This window comes from Mustela nigripes, chromosome 3, assembly GCF_022355385.1.
Source record: "Mustela nigripes isolate SB6536 chromosome 3, MUSNIG.SB6536, whole genome shotgun sequence".
Lineage (NCBI taxonomy): Eukaryota > Metazoa > Chordata > Mammalia > Carnivora > Mustelidae > Mustela > Mustela nigripes.
This window is the reverse complement of record NC_081559.1, coordinates 27,960,520-27,977,590: the sequence shown is the minus strand read 5'-3', so window position 1 is coordinate 27,977,590 and position 17,071 is coordinate 27,960,520. Positions and strand designations below refer to the sequence as shown.

The window sequence follows — 17,071 nt, the reverse complement described above, 5'->3', positions numbered from 1 at the left end:
AATTACACCTCTCAGAACGTATCCTTTGGTAAATAATGATCCATGTGAAGATTTTGATAGAGAAATGTTCAATGCAGCACTGTTTATAGTAGCCAAACCCCCGCCCCTACACCAAAACAAAGACAAAAAGCAGGCAGTGGGGAGACATTGGTTAAATTATGGTAGAGCCTTTGGAGCACCGGGGTGGCTCAGTCAGTTAAACCATAGGCTGTTGATTTCAGCTCAGGTTATGATCTCAGGGTCCTGGGATGGAGTCCCACATTGGGCTTTGTATTCAGTGTGGAATCTGCTTGAGGATTCTCTCTCTACCTCTCCCTCTGCTCCTTCCCCCTTCTTGTTCTCTCTCTCTCAAAATGGATTTAAAAAATCTTTTAAAAAATTATGGTAGAGTCATCAAAAACAGAAGACTGTATAATGTCATGGAACTCTTTCAAAATACACTGCTAAAAAAAGGAAAGCCAGTTATAATGCAGGAAAAAAGTTACAAAACATGAAGAAATTGGGACCAGAAGTTTCCAGCCTTATCTGTAAAGTTTGAAACTTTTAAAGAATATAATTAAGTATGTAATTATCAGTCAGTAAGCATGTATTACTGTATGATTTCATTTTTGTTCAAAAAAAAAAAAAGTCCCTTGGAGTTTTGAAGACCAGATTAAACATTCTATGTAGAAGTGCTTGACATGGGGGCACCCGGGTGGCTAAGTCTTTAAGTGTCTGCCGTCAGCTCAGGTCGTGATCCCAGAGTCCTAGGATTGAGTTCCATATGGGGCTCCCTGCTCAGCGGGAAACCTGCTTCTCCCTCTGTCTGCTGCTCCCCCTGCTTGTGCTTGTTCTCTCTCTCTCTCTCTCTCTGGCAAATAAATAAAATCTTTAAAGTCAGACAGTCTTTATTTAATTTTTTTTAAGCAAAGTAATCTTTGCTTTGCTTATTTATTTATTTAAAGACTTTATTTATTTATTTGACAGAGAGAGAGAGATCACAAGTAGGCAAAAAGAGAAGGGGAAATAGGCTCCCTGCTGAGCAGAGAGCCCCATGGGAGGCTCAATCCCAGGACCCTGGGATCACGACCTGAGCGGAAGGCAGAGGCTTAACCCACTGAGCCACCCAGGCACCCCTAAAGTCAAACTGTCTTCAGAAAAAGGAATTTTAAGAACATTCTGAACACAAAGCTAATATAACATTGTATCGCAACTCTACTTCAATAATAAAAAATGGTAATGTTAAGACAGTAAACAAACTACTTCACAGAGTAAATGCTGAACGAACACGGGCCACTTTTATGCATCAGAAAAAAAGAGTAAAGAGCATATTTGCCAAATGTTAAGAGAAATTGCCTCTAGGCTGAGAAACTGGGGTGAATTCACTTTCTTCTTTTGGTTTAGCACCCTTTTCTTAGTTTCCTCTAATGAACATGCATTCCTTTTGAGATAAGGGATGAGGACAAAGAAAGTATTTAAGAAAAATTATTTAAGGCTCAATTCAAGTGATAGTTCATGAAGCCTTGTTGCCCCGAGACTGGAGTCATGGCTGCCCTCATCGCAGGGCAAAGGTTGGGGGGGCGGGGCGGGGAAGTGGGGGGGGGGGGGGCCCTCAACTGGAAGAGGCAGGCCCATGGGGGGGTAAGTGGGGGGATGCGGCCTGCATGCCCGTTACCAGCTGTCCCGGAGAAGCTTGCCTGATATTTGCAGATGAGCCGTGGCCAGCCCTGGGCAGAAAAAAGCCATTGGCCAGACCGGAGCCGATGATGCCCTGCCTATCCTTTTTTCTCAGGGAGTCGGTAACTGGGGACCCTGCACGCAGCTTAGGGGTTCCTGTCAGTGGAAAAGAAGGTGGAGTGTGAGAGCTGGCGGCCCACATGTCTTGGGAGGCTTCAGAGGTGATGAGCGAGGCCCATGGTGGTCCGGATCCCCCACCAGCCCCTGCTCTTTTTCTAGGTTGGGGGGGGGGTGGGAGCGGGAAGAAGGGTAATTTGGTTTATGCTTCGGGGCACCAAGAAGCCCTGCCCCTTTATCTCTACAAACCTAAGGACTAAGAGTGTGGCATCTAACGTTAGCATCCAACGTCCAGGTTTGACTCCCGCTTCCTCGTACTAATTCTGTGAGTTACTTAACCTTCCCGCGCCTCTCTTTTCTTACCCGTGAAATAGGAGTATTGATTATAGCATCTTGGAAGAAGCGTGAAATTCGCTGGATAAACTCTGCTCACAGTTCCTCTTTTTAGCCAAGACACAAGACTCTGGCTAGGGAAGGTTCCCGCGCCCACAGCGGAACTGCGGGGATGGGGCCAATTTATTCCGCCCCCCCCTCAAAAAAAAAAAAAAAAAAAAACCCGCAGCTTGCAAGGCGCGCCTCTGGGGTGAGTCCCTCCGGTTCCCCGCTGCGTCCCCGGCGACCGCCCGACTTCCTGCAGGTCCCCGCCCGCTGCGCCCCGCCTAGTGGAAGAGGTCCCGGGGGTCCAGCGAGCGGAAGGGGCTGGGCCGGTGGGACGAGCGCAAGGCCGGGGTCGGGGGGTGGCGCTTCGCGAAGGGGCCGAAGTACTCCGCGGCGAAGGTGACCACGTCTTCGGGCTGGCGCAGCAACAGGAAGAGCAGGAAGTCTGAGATGAGCGCCTGGGCCTCGGGGTGCTGTCGCAGATAGCTGCTGTGGCTGAGACGGAGCTCCTCCTGGCGGAGACCGAGCCTGAGCGGGGCCCGGGACCCCGCGCCCCGGGAGCACCCCTTCGCAGCCCCCTTCGCCCCAAGGAGGGCCCTCCAACCGTCCAGGTGTGCCTCTCAAGCAGGCACAAAGAGGCATCGGTAATGGTGGAATTCATGCGCAGGGGGGAATGGGGACCCCAGGCTGGCTGCAGCCTCTCCTCACCTTCCGGTCCACGAACCTCGAGTAGAGCTCCATATCCTCCTCCCACACCAGGGGCTTCTTCTCAAATACGGGGCGAGGCTCAATCTCATCTGGGTGCGGAGGGAGGAAGGCGGCACTCTCTCACGCCAGAACCTTCCCCAGATACAGGGGGATGCCCAAGAATACTCAAATCGCAGTCCCAGGTTCTGCTCAGATGGCCAGAGTTGCTGGAAGGGGGTCCTTGCAAAGTGATCCTCCCCTAATTGCCTTGGAGTCAGAGGCTGGAGGGCAAAACTTCCCCATCTCCACTCAGTCCAGCCTCTGCACCCCGGAAGGTCCCTGTTTTCCCCACCTCTCCTTCGTGAAGTCTTCACCAGCCTGCGGCTTCACTCACCCTTCTCCCTCAAGATAGGCATCTGGGTGACCAGGCAGTACCCCGGGGAACCCACCTGGATTCTCTTGGCCAGGTGCCTGGAATACAACGCAGGTGTGAGAGTGGGAGTCTTCCTACACCAGCCCACCCCTCTGACAGCGGTCCTGGGGGCCTTCCTTGGCTGCTGCTTCCCCAACACCACTTATCTCTGAGTTCTAGGGTCATGTTCATTCCTAGGTCCCCAGATAACGGCACCGCATTTCAAACTGGGTCTTGTCTGTGCGCTTGGAGATGTGTGCTGGTGTGCACTAAAACACTCACGATGGGTGGCTCAGTGGGTTAAGCCTCTCTGCCTTGGGCTCAGGTCATGATCTCAGGGTTCTGGGATGGAGCCCCGCATCAGGCTCTCTGCTCAGTAGGGAGCCTGCTTCCCCCTCTCTCTCTGCCTGCCTCTCTGCCTACTTATGATCTCTGTCTGTCAAATAAATAAAATCTTAAAAGAAAAAACCTCACGAGCCTCCTGCTTCGTGACCCCCCAAATTGAAACAACATGCTAAGTTATCAAATAAGGAAAGCCAACGATGTTCCGATTATTTGTTTCCCCTATGTAATTATTCTATCAATACCTCTTTGGAAATTTCAAGAAACAAATTCTTCCCCCACCTCCCTCCCCAATTTTCTAACGATTTCGCTCCTGTGCTGGGCTAGTGACAGCTTGACAATGTGCCAGGATGTCCCCCTCTCCCCCCAATGCACATTGATTCTACCCAGTGTCATTGTTCAGACCTTGGTGCTTTTTGGTATTATACCCAGCGGTGGCAGCTGCTTTAGCTACCATGCCTTAGGCTTTGTGAGGTTAGTATTGACTTTCTCAGCCATTCAGGGCTCCTTGGTGAGGTTTGGACGTGACTCCATCAGGGAAAGCGTACCCATTGGGCACGAATTGGACATGGTACGAATCAGGAGAAAATGTGTGAATGATGTGGAAAAGAATGAATGATGTGGATAAAGCAGAGGGGCGCTCCTCCTGGTCTGTCCCCAGAGTCAGTAGTCTTCCTTGGCCTCATGCCCGCCCCCAGGATCCAGCTCCCAGGCTTGTGCTCCACACTGCCCCCTAGCCCCCACTGTCAGTAGCTCACCCATCCGACAGCAGATAGAACTGGCAGGAATTGGGGATGCCTTTCACTGAGTGGACCGTCTGCTCCACGATGAACACCTCTACCTGCTGGCGGTCCACCTGGATCTTCTGGAAGCCCAGCCCTTGCTGGCAGCAGCCAAGATAAGAGGGAGGGAGGTTATGTGGATGCCCACCAGCATCTCCCCCAAATCTCACTCTGGCGCTTTTCTCCACCTTGCTGCTTCGTTCCTTGTTTATCAGTGACAAACAACCCTTGGCTGTCCAGGCCCTCAGCCACCACAGGATTTGAATCACACCCCCAAGTTAAGTGGGGGTCCCCTTGTAGAAGGCCAGTTCCATGCTGCACTCGCCCCACCCTCCCCTCCTCATCTTGATGACCAAGTTCTCCTGGTTGGCAGATTCAGTTACGGGATGAGGTCATCCAACAGGTGTGAGCCTGAGGAGGTGGGGGCGGGGAGCGTGGGGAGGCTCTTTGAGGGCGGGGTCCGCGATGCTCTGAGAAGGGGGCTAGATTGGGATCTGTGGCCCCTGCTGTTGCCCGCAGTCCGCCCTGTTGTCCTTACAATTTAAAACGCTGGGAGCAGCTGCGGACAGGGGGCCGAAAGGAGCTAATGCAGGAACTGTGTTTCAGAGAAGGTGGGGGAAGTGACATGGGCCTGTTTGTCATGTTTGCGATAGAAAAGACTGGAATGTCATTTACAAAGTTGGTCAAATCAGCCCCCAAAATGTGTGCTTAGAAGCATAGCTTTAAAATTGCACATGGCAGAAAGCCCTAGGTTTGCTGATCATGAAGTTTTAGCCACAAGAAAAGAAAAAGAAAACAAAAAAGAACCCTTCAGGTCTGAGACATAATAAAAATGCAGTTGGAAAAGGTGCATTTCCTGATGTTAAAAAAATACTTCTTTTAAAAGCAGCCCTCTGCTATGTTTATTTTTCCTGGACTGACTTCTGGGCAAGAAGCATTGCTTCTCAACTGCTCCCCGCTTTGGTTCCTCTTTATCATGCCACCTGCCCCTACGTGATCTTCGAACACATGAAGACTTGCTTTCTCCTGCCCTTGGAAGTCCCACCGGCAGGGCCCCAGCCCACCAGCTCTTCCACACCTGAAGCTGTCTTTTCCCCTGCTTCGGCGACCTCTGTGCCCCTCTTGGCTTTCGCCAAGGCCAAGTCCCCCACCCAGGGAGACCCCTCACGTAAGTGGAGTAGCAGAGTTTGCCCTCCGTGTCCAAGGCCAGGAAACGGGCGTTGCTGGGCACCGTCTGCCGCCAGGCCATCACCCTCAGCAACACCAGGTTGGCAGCCTCGGAGATGAAGCCCATGGTTGAGCTCCCTGGGATAAAAGTCACTTCGGTCTTGACTTCCTGTTCAGGAAAAGTCTGGGTCAGGGACTTCATCTGGGAAGGGGTGGGGAGGACGGGAAAGCCAGGTATTGGGCTCATATAGGGTCCTTGCTGAGTCTCCACGCCCGGCTCCCGTCCTAACACAATCTGGCCCCTGCTCTTGGCCTCGAAGAGGATGTGGGAAACAGCCCCTACCTGTCTTTCACCCTTACCTCCCCCTCCTTGACACTTCTGGTCATGGTCAGCTGGTCATCCTGCTTCACCAAAGTCATCTTCCTCTCCATGGGGAGGACACGGAACTAAGGGCCAGAGCAGGAAGGGGAGAAGCAGGAGCTGGCCTGGGTCCCGAGTGAACATGAACAGCACCCCCACAGGTCGCCTTGCCCCGTTCTCCTTTAGAAATGAGAAAACTGAGGGAAATTAGGATAGAAATATCTTTGTAGTGAAGTTCAAGACCAGAAGGCATATGATGGTGTAATAGAAAGTTAAGAAGCAAATGCCCTTCAGAACACGAGTTTTAAAAGAGGGGAATGGTTTCTGTGGGAAACTTCTTAGGCACAAGTGCTTTCCAGCGTGTAAAACTGGTCCTGTTCCAGAATTTAATGAAGTGGCTGCGGCTGGGTGTGGGAGGCACAGAGCAGGAGAATTTGGAGGTGAGGGGGTGAAGGGTCCTTGGAAAAGGCCAGGCTCTGGGAAAGGCTGGCCCGAATGGTCCTCAGGGAGGTACTGGGCTCTTGGCCTGGGAGCCCCTGGGTGGACTGGACCTAGGGTTCGTGTATTAGAAGGTCAACCTGTTGCCCCAGATGGATTGGTTTCCAAGTGTGATGGGGATTACAGGGTAACTTGGAGAGAGCTGGGGGTGACATCCCCCTGAGTCCCCCCATTCTTCTCCCCCTCCCTCCCAGGGTCTCCATTCTTTCTCCCTGGTTTGGGGTCTAGGCTTGGGGCCCCAGGGGGTACCTTGATGAACTCTTGACTATGTTGCTCCATGACATGCAGTTTCCATGAGAGGTAGCCTGGAGCAGGAGGGGAAGGCTGCCGTCACTACGACCTCATCACAGGTGACAGGCCGGGAGACAGCAGGGCGGAAGGGTGGGGGCCCAGGCTGGAGGATGCAGGGGGACTGTGACTGCAGGGAAACTAAGAGGCGCTCTTGTCCTAAGTCTGCAGTTGTGATTAACGTCCCTGTCACCCCCACCTCCTACACACTCTCCTTGCTGCCTTCTGGTCCCAAGGTGAAGTCCAGGGTGGGTCCTGAGTGAAGATCCTAGTAATGGGGGTGGAGGGCGGAGGGAGGAAGGACGGAGGTGAAGCCTCAGGCAGCAACAAGTCTACCCAGGAGGGAGTTTCCGCAGAGTATCTTGTCCATGAAGCCACGGCTAAAGGCTTGCACGAAGAGGCAGTGTGACATCACTCCAAATTCATCTTTGTTTTGCCGTCTCTGCACCTCAATGGTCAGCTCTCCCTGAGGCTCCCCCGTGTCCGAGACCATGGCCAGAGTCTCAGAGAACAGCAGCATCTGCAGCTCCTCCTGCTCTGGGGGTGGGGGGGTTCCCATGGGCACAGATAAAGCAAGCCCCAGCTCCTGGGTCTCAACTCTCAGACCACCCCCCCCGCCCCTTCCTCATCTCCTGGGTCCCAGGCAGCTCCGTTAGCCCGTACAACAGACAGCAGGTGAAGACCCTGCCACCACCCCGAGTCCCCATGTCCTTGGGGGTCTTCTCTTGACAATTATCAACAAATAGGGGCACCTGGTGGCTCAGTGGGTTTAGCCTCTGCCTTTGGCTCAGGTCATGATCTTGGGATCCTGGGATGGAGCCCCATGTCGGGCTCTCTGTTCAGCGGGAGTCTGCTTTTCCCTCTCCTTCTGTGCTCTCTCTCTCAAATAAATAAATAAATCTTTTATTTTATTTATTTTTTTAAAGACTTATTTATTTATTATTTTAGAGAAAGAGAGGGAGAAAGCCTAAGCCCAGGAGCTGGGTGAGGAGGGGCAGAGGGAGAGGGAGAGAGAGAATCCCAAGCAAACTCCCTGGCTGAGCAGGGAGCCTGACATGGGGCTCGATCTCAGGACTCTGAGATCATAACCTGAGCTAAAAGCAAGAGTCAGAGGTTTAACTGACTGAACCACCTAGGTGCTCCAAATAAATAAATCTTTACAAACAATTATTGGGGCACCTGGGTGGCTCAGTCAGTTAAGCAGCTGCCTTCAGCTCAGGTCATGATCCCAGGGTCCTGGGATGGAGCCCATGTCAGGCTCCCTGCTCAGTGGGGAGTCTGCTTCCCCCTCTCCCCACTGCTCATGCTCTCTCTCTCTCTAATAAATAAATAAAATCTTAAAAAAACACACACACAAAAAATTAAAACAAAACAAAAAAAATTTCTGTGTTTAAAAAAAAAAATCAATAACCCTTGAACCCTTTCTGAGTCCCAGGGGAATCAAGGCTGAGAGAGACAGTGCCAGGTCTGGGCCTTCTGTCTTCCCTCCTCTCCACATCTGTGCCCCCACCGTCCCCATTGTCCAGGCTTACCGAGGGTGCTGAGGAAGTGGATGGCTTCAGCATTGGCCTTTGGGGCTGGCAGACTCTCTTCAGCTGAGGGCTGATGGTCCTTGGCTTTGGGGACTAGGGAAGGAGGAGAGGCTGAGGTAGCAATCTTGGGGAGAGGGACAGGGATGGGACACGAGTCCCCAAGGCAAAATCCCCAAGGCCACCTCAAGGAGGATGGTGGGGGAGAAGAGGAGAAGGTGCTTCTTCAATTTCTAGTGCCAACAGCCCCCTTCCCACCTGTGGATTGAAGTTTAGAGGACATGCTGCCTTCTGCTACCCAGGCTGCGTCCAGATGTCTCCATGGCAACCGGAAGCCAGCTACCGCCTCTTAAAGGGCCATCAACACATCTCACAAAACACCCAGACCTGGACACAATGGTAGGAACTGTGGGCTTTGTAACTCAGGCCATGCCTGAAGCATTGTCCTGCAGAGGGAACATTTGACATAGCAGAGGGATGACATGGGTCATTAGAATCACCTTAGGGAGTGCCTGGCTGGCTCAGCTGGAGGAGCATGTGACTCTTGATCTCGGGATCATGAGTTCTATCCCCACGTTGGGTGTAGAGATTACTAAAAAATAATAATAACAGTAAACATAAAAAAAAAAAGAATGACCTTGGAAGCTGTGGCCCTGAGTCAGATATGACCTCACATGCGTAGACCCCCCCTTAGATGCCCCGTGAATAGTGCCCTATGTGAGAATGATGGTGATAACAATGACAGTCACAGCAAACCCTTAAGCTATGCTTACTGTAGATCTGGCACTGTTCTGGAGGGCTGGACACAGGTGATCTCATTCAATATTCAGACCAACCCTCTGAGCAGGTCCTTTTTTCCCCTGCACTTTATGGCTGAGAAACCTGAGGCACGGAGAGGTTAAATGTCTTCCCAAGGTCACAGGGCTGATAGAGTTGATCCTCGCACGGCACGGGTTTGAGCTCCCTGGGTCCACTTATAGGCAGATGTTTTTCAGTAAATATGGTACAGTAATGTAAATATATTTTCTCTTCCTAATGTTTTCTTTTTCCTTCTTCTTAAGGATTTTATTTATTTAGATGGGGGGGTAGTGGCAGGAGGAGAGGGGGAGAGAGAGAATCTCAAGCAGACATAGGGCTCTATCCCACCACCCTGAGATCATGACCTGAGCCAAAATCAAGAGTGCGATGCTTTGTCGACTGAGCCACTCAGGCAGCCCTTTTCCTTATGACTTCTTAATAACATTTTCTCTCACTTACTTTATTGGAAGAACACCATATATAATAACAGAAGGTACAAAATGTGTGTCAATCAACATTTTATGTTATCTGTAAGACTTTGGGTCAATAGTAGGCTATTAATAGTTAAGTTTGGAGAGAGTCAAAGTTATATTTGGCTTTTCTTTTTTTTTTTTTTTAAGTTTTTCCTTTTTTTAAAAACAAAAATTTCAGTTTTATTTTTTTAAGTTTGTTTATTTATTTAAGTAATATCTACACCCAATGTGGACCTCTAACTCATGACCTTGAGATCAAGTCACATGCTCCTCCCACTGAACCAGCCAGGTGACCCATGCCCAGATTTTCAACCGTGTCCGAAAGGGCGGGGCAGTGTTGGTGGGCCCAGCCGCCATGTTGTTCAAGGGGCAGAGCCACGACTCAAGCCAGTCTGGCTCCTAGAGAGAATTCGAAGAAAAATGAAGCAGCAAATAGACAATAGGTTGAATCCAAACAAGTGCCACAGAGCGGGTAGTGATTGGTGACAAAGACGAAAACTGTGTTATGATAGGACTCAGACCCCAGGCTGTGGCCGATCTGGTCCCCACCTTGTAAGTGTCTGAGTCTGCATCATAGTGACTACAAAAAGGGGCTCAGCCTGAAAGAATCACACACACAAATCTTCTCCGAAACCTCCATCACCAAAGGAGTTGGCCACCCACCCCCAACCCCCACCATAGTCCTCAGGAAGGTAATCTTCCAATGTCTTCTCATTAGGTAATTACCAGCTTCAGGAAGATTTAGAATTATGTGTAAGCAAAGGAAACAGTTAACAAAACTAAAGACAACTGACAGAATGGGAGAAGCTATTTGCAAATGACATATCAGATAAAGGGCTAGTATCCAAAATCTATAAAGAGCTTAGCAAACTCAACACCCAAAGAACAAATAATCCAATCAGGAAATGGGCAGAGGACATGAACAGGCATTTCTGCAAAGAAGACATCCAGATGGCCAACAGACGCATGGAAAAGTGCTCCACATCACTCGGCATCAGGGAAATACAAATCAAAACCACAGTGAGATACCACCTCACACCAGTCAGAATGGCTTAAATTAACAAATCAGGAAATGACAGATGCTGGTGAGGATGCAGAGAAAGGGGAACCCTCCTACACTGTTGGTGGGAATTCAATCTGGTGCAACCACTCTGGAAAATAGCATGGAGGTTCCTCAAAAAGTTGAAAATAGAGCTACCTTATGACCCAGCAACTGCACTACTGGGTATTTACCCTAAAGATAAAAACATAGTGATCCGAAGGTACACATGCACCCAAATATTTATAGCAGCAATGTCCACAATAGCCAAACTATGGAAAGAACCTAGATGTCCATCAACAGATGAATGGATAAAGAAGATGTGGTGTATATACACAATGGAATACTATGCAGCCATCAAAAGAAATGAAATCTTGCTATTTGCAATGACGTGGATGGAACTAGAGGGTATTATGCTGAGCGAAATAAGTCAGTTGGAGAAAGACAACTATCATATGATCTCCCTGATATGAGGAAGTGGAGATGCAATGTGGGAGGTTTGGGGTATAGGAAAAGAATAAATGAAACAAGATGGGATCGGGAAGGAGACAAACCATAAGAGACTCTTAATGTCACAAAACAAACTGAGGGTTGCTGGGAGGATGGGGGTTGGGAGAAGGGGGGTGGGGTTATGGACACTGAAAGAGGGTATGTGCTATGGCGAGTGCTGTGAAGTGTATAAACCTGGCGATTCACAGGCCTGTACAACTGGGGCTAATAATACATTATGTACTTATAAAAAAAATTTTAAAAAGACTAAAAAGAAAGAATTATGAGTAGAATTGCTTGAGACAATTGAACTAACAATGTTAATTTTTGTGTGTGTCATATTGTGCCTATTTGGTATTTCAAGTTCTTTAAAATAATTTGGCATAGAAGGATGCTTAAAAGATAAGTTTTTAGGGGCACTTGGGTGGCTCAGTCAGTTAAGTGTTTGACTTCAGCTCAGGTCATGATCTTAGGGTCCCAGGATCAAGCCCCACATTGGACTCCCTGCTCAGCGGGGAGCCTGTTTCTCCCTCTCTCTCTGTCCCTCCCCCTTTGCTCATACTCTTGCACACTCTCTCTCTTTCATATGAATAAATAAAAAAATCTTAAAAAAAATTAAAAAAGAGGGACGCCTAGGTGGCTCAGTTGGTTAAGCTGCCTTCAGCTCGGGTCATGATCCCAGCGTCCTGGGATCGAGTCTCGAATCAGGCTCCTTGCTCGGCAGGGAGCCTGCTTCTCCCTCTGCCTCTGCCTGCCACTCTGTCTGCCACTCTGTCTGCCTGTGCTCGCTCTCGCTCCTCTCTCTCTGACAAATAAATAAATAAATTCTTTAAAAAAAATAAAAATAAAAAAAAGAGAAGTCTTGAGATTCTAATTTACATCAGGCAGTTGAGTGGCACCTGGCTGGGTCAGTCATAGAGGGTGGGACTCTTGACCTTGGTGGTTGTGGGTTCGAGCATCACATTGAGTATAGAGAGCACCTAAAAAAACAAAAAAACTTTAAAAAATAAATAAATTGGGGGCACCTGGGTGGCTCAGTGGGTTAAGCCTCTGCCTTCAGCTCAGGTCATGATCCCAGGGTTCTGGGATCGAGTGACGCATCGGGCTCTCTGCTCAGCAGGGAGCCTGCTTCCTCCTCTCTCACTGCCTGCCTCTCTGCCTACTTGTGATCTCTGTATGTCAACTAAATAAATAAATACTCTTAAAAAAATAAATAAATTGGGCAGCTGAATAATTGATTTAGACTGAACTCTGAAGTTAAATTCTTACTGGATGGGAATGCAAGTTGGTGCAGCCATTTTGGAGAACAGTGTGGAGATTTCTTAAAGAGTTAAAAATAGAGCTTCCCTATGACCCTGCAATTGCACTACTGGGTATTTACCCCAAAGATACAGATGTAGTGAAAAGAAGGGCCATCTGTACCCCAATGTATAGCAGCAATGGTCACAGTCGCCATTGATGCTATAATGGCATAGCATCAATGTGGAAAGAACCAAGATGCCCTTCAATGGACGAATGGATAAGGAAGATGTGGTCCATATACACTATGGAGCATTATGCCTCCATCAGAAAGGATGAATGCGGGGCGCCTGGGTGGCTCAGTGGGTTAAGCTGCTGCCTTCAGCTCAGGTCATGATCTCGGGGTCCTGGGATCGAGCCCCGCATCGGGCTCTCTGCTCAGCAGGGAGCCTGCTTCCTCCTCTCTCTCTCTGCCTACTTGTAATCTCTCTCTGTCAAATAAATAAATAAAATCTTTAAAAAAAAAAAAAAGAAAGGATGAATGCCCCACTTTTGTATTGACATGGATGGGACTGGAAGAGATTATGTTGAGTGAAATAAGTCAACAGAGAGAGTCAATTATCATATGGTTTCACTTATTTGTGGAGCATAACAAATAACATGGAGGACATAGGGAGATGGAGAGCAGAAGGGAATTGAGGGAAATTGGAAGGGGAGATGAACCATGAGAGACTATGGACTCTGAAAAACAATCTGAGGGTTTTGAAGGGTCGGGGGGTGGGAGGTTGGGGGATCCAGGTGGTGGGTATTATGGAGGGCACTGGGTGTGGTGCATAAACAATGAATTCTGTTATGCTGACAAGAAATTAATTTAAAAAAAGTAAAATGGAAAAAATTCTTACTGGAATTGTAAATAGAACCAAAACATTTTTTAAAAACATCAAAATTTTAAAAATAAAATAAAATGAAAAACCTTTAATTTTGCTGTATGTATTATTATTATTATTATTATTATTATTATGTTTTATTAACCTCACAGGCACCCAGGGGGTTCCATATGTATGTATTTATAAGTAGGCTCCACACCCAACATGGAGTCCAATGCTGGACCCAAACTCATGACCCTAAGATTAAGACCTGAGCTAATATCAAGAGTTGGACACTGAACCAAGCCACCCAGGTGCCCCCAAATTTACCATATTTATATGTTTATTTTTATTAGATTACAACCAAAGTACTTGGGAGGCTTGTTTCTCTTTTTTTAAGATAACTGGATTCTTTTTATCTTACTTTATTTTTTCCAGCTTTATGAGATATAATTGACATATAATAATCAGTCACCTTTAAAAAGGAAGAATATCTGGGATGAATAAATATAACACAAACTGCCGAGAGCAGCTGCAATTTTGAAAAGAGGACCAATTTTTTTAAAAAGATTTTATTTATTTATTTGACAGACAGAAATCACAAGTAGGCAGAGAGGCAGGCAGAGAGAGAGGAGGAAGCAGGCTTCCTGCTGAGCAGAGAGTCCGATGCCCAGGACTCTGGGATCATGACCTGAACTGAAGGCAGAAGCTTTAACCCACTGAGTCACCCAGGTACCCCAAGAGGACCAATTATTAATCAAAGTCCCCTTAAAAGTTATTAATAACATTATTATTGTTATATTATTAACATTAACATACTGGATTTATGATGAAAACAGGACTGATAAGTTGAACTTAAAAGTTTTAAAATGCTTATGTTTTAAAATTTGCAATTTAAGAAACTATTAGATTTTTAAATTTTATTTTTACTAGGTTTTTTTGTTTTTTGTTTTTTTTTTGGTAAGCTTTACCCACAATGTGGGGCTTGAACTCATGACCTCAAGAGCAAGAGTCTCAAGCCCTAACCGACTGAGCCAGACAGGTGCCCCTAATTTTAATTGTTTTTTAAATTTTATTTTGAGTGTTAATTTTTAAAAGCCACAGTGCATTCTGAAGAAGCCTTTCTCTGCACATAAGCAACTGTCAGCGGCATTAAGAAAACTCACAACGACTTTACAAGGTAGTCTGTTAGTTCCTCAAAAAGTTGAATGTGGAGTTACTATATGACTCAGCAATTCCACTCCTAGGTATATACCCAAGAGAACTGAAAACATCTGTTGGCACAAAAACCCGTACACAGATGTTCATAGCACCATTATTCATGACAGCCAAAAAGTGGAAAGAATCCAGCTGTCTGTCAACTGACTAACGGATAAACAAAATATGGTGTATATACACACAATGCAATATTATTCAACCGTAAGAAGAGTAAAGTATGCACAGGTGCTGGAACACGAGCCTTGAGAACAGCCTGAGCGAGAGGAGCTGGTCACGAAAGACCACGTACTGTCTGATGCCATGTTTGTGATTTGTATAAACCTGTGGGGACAGAAAGCTCATCAGTAGCTGTCTGGTGTGGGTCCGGAGAGGCAGGGAGTGAAATCCAATGGGCACTGGCGTTCTTTTGGGGATAAATGAAAATGTTCTAAAGTTAGATTGTGAGGTCCCCGGGTGGCGCAGTAGACTAAGTGACTGACTCTTGGCTCAGGTCATGCTCTCGGGATCATGGGATAAAGCCGCATGTGGGGCTCCTGGATCAGCACAGAGTCTGCTTGGGTTTCTCTCTCCTCTTCTGCCCCTCCTTCCCCACCCCCACATGCGTGCTCTCTTTCTCAAATCAATAAATAAATCTTAAAAAAATTTAAATTAGATTGTGATGATCACAAAACAGTGCATATACTAAAAATCACTGAATTGTACACTTTAAAAGGATGAATTTTGTGCCACGTCCATGATAGATCAAGAGAGTTGTTAATAAAAGGAGATTTAAATAAGATCTACAAAAGCAAACCCTGTTGCTTTCATACGTAAATGACATAAAGTTGGAAAAAATATTTTTGCTTATTAGGACAAAGTTGGAAAAAAAAGAAGCCAGTTATGGTGTAGATGCTCTTGAAGGGGTGCCCATGTAGTTCTCTCCCTACTGTGCACCCCCCACTCCTGGCCTGAAGGCAGATTTGTTCTCCAAGCCCTTTACTGTTTAGAGTTTCCCTCCTCCCCCGTCCCCTCTCCTTGGTCAGGCCCCTGGAGCTGCACAGAGCTCCCGCCAGTCTGTCCACAACTTTCTCATCCCCCCGCCCCGGCCATTTCTTTCCATTTGTGCTGGCCGTTTCCTGCTAGCAGAGAAAGAAATGTGACAAAGTGGTTCACAGAAGGATCAACATTCAGTTTGTTCGTCCGATTTTAAAACGTCTGAAAGAGATCTGCCACAGACCCTTGTCACCGCCCCCCGCCCCTTAGCGCCTCCTAGTGGAGGTTCCCCAGTGGAAGGATGCTCTGTAGCAGGTTGACCTACTAGTTGTGCGGCAGTGTTGGGCAGGTTGGCCTCTCTGAATCTATGACAGGGACAGCCTGTATCCTCTGAGTCACGGGGATCGGCATCTAAGGAACCACAGCCACTAACGTGAAGAGGGGCTCACTCTGTGCTCAGCTCTGCAGGTATCAACTCGCTAGGTCCTCACAATCAGCTTCTGCGGCAGTGCTAGCCACACCCTCAGTGGATGCAGGAGAGAGGGAGGCACAGAAAGGTTAAGTAACTTGCCCAAGTTCACCCAGTTAATAAATGGAAGGCGTGGGGGCACCTGGGGGCTCAGTTGGTTAAGTGTCTGCCTTTGGCTCAGGTCATGATCCCGCGGTCCTGGGATGGAGCCGCTGGGTCTGGCTCCCTTTTTAGTGGGGAGTCTGCTTCTCTCTCCTACAGTGCTCTGGTTATTTTTTAAACTAGGTATTATTCAAATACTTTTGGGGCCACCTGTCTACCTCCATTTCTTCTATATAAGGTATTATAGCCCTAAGAATCTGATGTAGCATTTTCCAAAGTGACTTCATGTGCCCTTGCTCATCGGACTCTCCTAACAGCTTCTAATAAGTGGACTTGTTGGTGACTGTCAATGATTTTGTTGCCTTATATCACTTCTGGTATCAGACCCCTTCTACTCTGGGCGACATTTTCGTCACTCCCAGTGGATCTTCCAGCTGGGTTTGACACCGCCCTGCCAAGTGTGGTCATGTGACCTAACCTGGCCAGTGAGAGGGGCCCATTCCCTAATTCCTGATTGGCTCAGGATTGGGCACATGACCCAAGCTGAACCAATGAAACTCAGCCCCTGGGACTAGGGGAAGTTCGGTTAGACTTGATGAACCAACTAGTAGCCTGTAAGCCTGGAACTTGCAGACTTGGTCTTTTCCACTGCAGGGACAACACCTGACAAACAACGATACCACTGCAAAAGAAAGCTGAGCTCAATGATAAGACTGCCCTTGGAATCCGTGGATCCAGCAATGCCTGCACTCACCAGGACATAATCTCCCACTTCTTTATTTCACCGGCTGATAAATTTTCCTCTTGGTTTAAGCTCCTTAGTGTTGAGTATGTCACTGGCACCTGAAAATGTCCTGACACATTCAAGGGTGTCATCTCCGTGGAAGGTGAGGGAACATGTTGGTCAGAGAAGTGAAATTGCCCAAGGTCACTTGGATGTTGCATGTAAGAGTTGGGAATGGAACCCAAGTCTCTAGGGCCAAAGACACCTGCTGGCTTATAAGCAAAGGGCAGGTAGCCTGGTTGTTGCTGGTCAGTGCCAGCAGCACGGAAGGCCTGGGCCATCATTCACGGCGATGTCCCAGTGGGCGGATCACCTAAGACTAGGAAAATGCTTCACCAGCCCTAGAGAACCATCGCAAATGACCCTTGTAGCTGGGCATCCCCAAAGAGACCGAGCCCTGGGAAT

The 17,071-nt window shown here is 47.9% G+C and overlaps 1 protein-coding gene across 2 annotated transcripts; it reads right to left on the bottom strand.

Annotated features, from left to right (window-relative positions):
• Window positions 1-1,642: 1,642 nt before the first annotated feature.
• On the bottom strand, window positions 1,643-8,551 carry CATIP (ciliogenesis associated TTC17 interacting protein). Of its 2 annotated transcripts, XM_059392674.1 has the most exons (10): window positions 8,476-8,551; window positions 8,221-8,313; window positions 7,025-7,225; window positions 6,650-6,705; window positions 5,902-5,988; window positions 5,543-5,710; window positions 4,351-4,475; window positions 3,233-3,309; window positions 2,860-2,948; window positions 1,643-2,663 (listed from the first exon to the last, which is right to left on the bottom strand). In XM_059392674.1, the coding sequence occupies exons 1-10, from the start codon at window positions 8,498-8,500 to the stop codon at window positions 2,433-2,435; spliced, it is 1,152 nt and encodes a 383-aa protein (XP_059248657.1). In that variant the 5' UTR covers window positions 8,501-8,551; the 3' UTR covers window positions 1,643-2,432. The 2 variants fall into 2 exon arrangements, with proteins under 2 accessions (XP_059248657.1, XP_059248658.1); XM_059392675.1 differs by lacking the exon at window positions 7,025-7,225.
• Between the last annotated feature and the right edge of the window lie 8,520 nt (window positions 8,552-17,071).